Source organism: Danio aesculapii, chromosome 2 (genome assembly GCF_903798145.1).
Source record: "Danio aesculapii chromosome 2, fDanAes4.1, whole genome shotgun sequence".
In the NCBI taxonomy this organism is placed as follows: Eukaryota; Metazoa; Chordata; class Actinopteri; order Cypriniformes; family Danionidae; genus Danio; species Danio aesculapii.
In genome coordinates, this window is record NC_079436.1 from 36,096,095 (window position 1) to 36,098,773 (window position 2,679).

At 35.9% G+C, this 2,679-nt stretch overlaps 1 gene segment (V, D, J or C); it reads right to left on the reverse strand.

Moving 5' to 3' along the window:
* Positions 1-247: 247 nt before the first annotated feature.
* LOC130238084 (T cell receptor alpha variable 13-2-like) lies at positions 248-797 on the reverse strand. The segment is given in 2 exon segments: positions 248-624; positions 723-797. Coding segments are annotated over 2 exon segments (417 nt in total).
* Positions 798-2,679: the final 1,882 nt, after the last annotated feature.

Sequence of the window (2,679 nt, forward strand, 5' to 3'; positions counted from 1 at the left end):
CAATGACAGTTTTTTAAATCTTCCAACCTAATTTGTCACCAAAAGCACAGGACTGTCGAGATTTCACCATCTCCATCTGTATTGTGCTATAGATTCACTCACTGTACAGTGTTGTTATTGATTTTGATTGTTAAACAATCGTCTGATTCATTTTGGGGTTTATACACTGTTCTGATTATATTACTGCAAGTGGCCGTTTCAGCTTCATTATCACTGTCCTTCATTTTCACTGTCCTTTTCATCCGCTTCAGTGTTTCTCTCTTGTGTCTGATTGTATCAAGTTTTTGTCTAGAGCTGTTGTGTTTCCTGTGACTGTGGGCTGCAGAGCGCAGTAATACACAGCAGAGTCTGATACTGCAGCAGAGGAGATCTTCAAATCTGCATGGTTTCGTTCCTTTTTCTCAACTTTAACAGAGAATCTTGGGTCTACTTTTGATATTTCACCTTTATTTGCAGTACCATAGATGAGAACTAGAAATTCAGGTTTTGATCTTCCATACTGACGGTACCAGTGAATATAATCTCCAGTTCCAGGATAATGACTGCAGAATATTGTACCATTTGAACCCTCCTCATAAACAACATCTGTGATGTTTGGCTTGATGTCATTTCCAAAGACTGAAGCTGAAAAAGAAAACATTGTAAAAACCTTTTTTACTTTTAAGTTAGATTCATTTAACATGTTATCAAAAGGTAACAATTAACTAAATAAATAGACCTACCAGCTGAAGCACAGAAGAGAATAAGAGAATGAAGCTTCATTGTTGAAGTGTTGAACTCTGAGAAGAGTCAGACTGAATGGTTTGAATCACAGTCTCTGTCAGACACCATTAGATCATGTCAGATCTGTCAACACTGAGTTCCTCCTCCCTCACACACATTATAACTTCTGTTCTTTCTTTCATTGCTGTAGTTCATGAATGTCTATGAACACTGCCATCTTGTGGCACTTTGTACACATGTTTTGAAATTTAAACTATGGGATAACATTATTTATTAAAAACTTGCAATTGATATTGCTAGGATGTACCGGGGTGCACAAGGTGGAACCAATACAAATGGCCCACTGATGTTTTGCTTTTATATTTTACATTAGGCTATTATTTGTGCGGAAACATATTTAGATATAGTAATAAACAAACCGTTTGTTTGAAAACAACCTTTTCTTGGCATACATACTACAAACTTATATGAACGACAATATCATTAAATGTGGAGGTGGGCCTTATCTGGGGGAAAAGGGCTTCTCAGGCAAAAAAAGGTTGGGAACCACTGATCTACAATATAGCACATTATATATAACGAGTGTGTCAGGAGAATATCCATCAGCACCATCAACAGTCTAAACCGTTGATACAAGTTATTAATAACATCAAATTCTGACCAGAATTAAGACAAAGGAATACCAGATCCTGTTAGATTTGTAAGGTTTTAACTTTTTTTTACTTCATTTATTTTTATTTGATTATTTTTTATTTTCTTTGTACACAATGACACTGTAATGTAATACACAATTACAAAGATAAAAAAAGTAAAAATACACAGCTTAAAGGTGCTGTATGCAAGTTTTTTTACTCTTCTAAAGCATAAAAATACCATAAAATACCACATAATGTTTGCAGATATTTAAAGGGCCATGAAACCCACCCTCTTTCAGTTCAAGTCTACCTCAGAATCTTTTCAAAAAATGCATCATAATGGGCGTGGAGCGCTGTGGGCGTGGCCAGCAGAGCAGAGGAAACAGAAGGGCTTTTGTCAGTGGGCTCACCAACTCAAGATAAAAGAAAAATCTCATACAAAATGTGAGAAGATGCAGGATTTTACAGTTTTCAAAGTTAAAATGCAAAGAAATAAACAGTATGGAATTTAATGCTGTGACATCTATGATAGGCTATTCATAATTTCATATAATATATAATCACAATTTGTTATATCAATTTAAAATAATCTTGTTTATATAAACACTATAAGTGAGGAGGACTTCTCTCCTCCTGAATCCTCGGGTTTGAATGCAGACACAGTGGATAGCAGTGCAGTAGGTCTCGTTGCCTATCAATTGCAACCAATAGCCCTGTCGGTAATCTAACAACATCACACTAACAACTCACGTGTGTCACAAAATGTACGTACTATCACAGCATACTACACGAGCGCAGTAGAAAAGTAACTCAAAGTATATGACATGCAAATCAACAAGAACATTATAAAACACAAAAATTATGAAAATTACCTTGAACAGTAAACTATGAAATACGGCTCTTACAACCGATTTTGATCCCGCCCCAAAAAATATTTTAAACCCGGAAGATGAAATTAGCTGACAAAAGCTCAAAATTATCCAGTTTTCACCACAATTAAAGCTGACAGGTGTCTTAACTGATGCTCAACACACAAAAAATTACTCCAGGGTGTCTTGAAGCTTTAAGAGACATGCTAAGTAAACATTCTGGTTTATCTGAAAAACAATGCTGAAGTCAGTTATTCTGATTTGAAAATGTGAGTTACGTGCAGGGCTTTGTTTTGGTTCCTTTTGTTTTGGAGCTCTGTCTTTGTTTTGGTTCCTTTATCCTGCCTTTATCCCAGTGCCAGTTAAGCCAATTATATTTCAGCACTGCGGGTTGCCTTGGTGGAAAACAGCATATTTCATTCATTCAGTCAGAAAGGCTTGAATGCGAAATG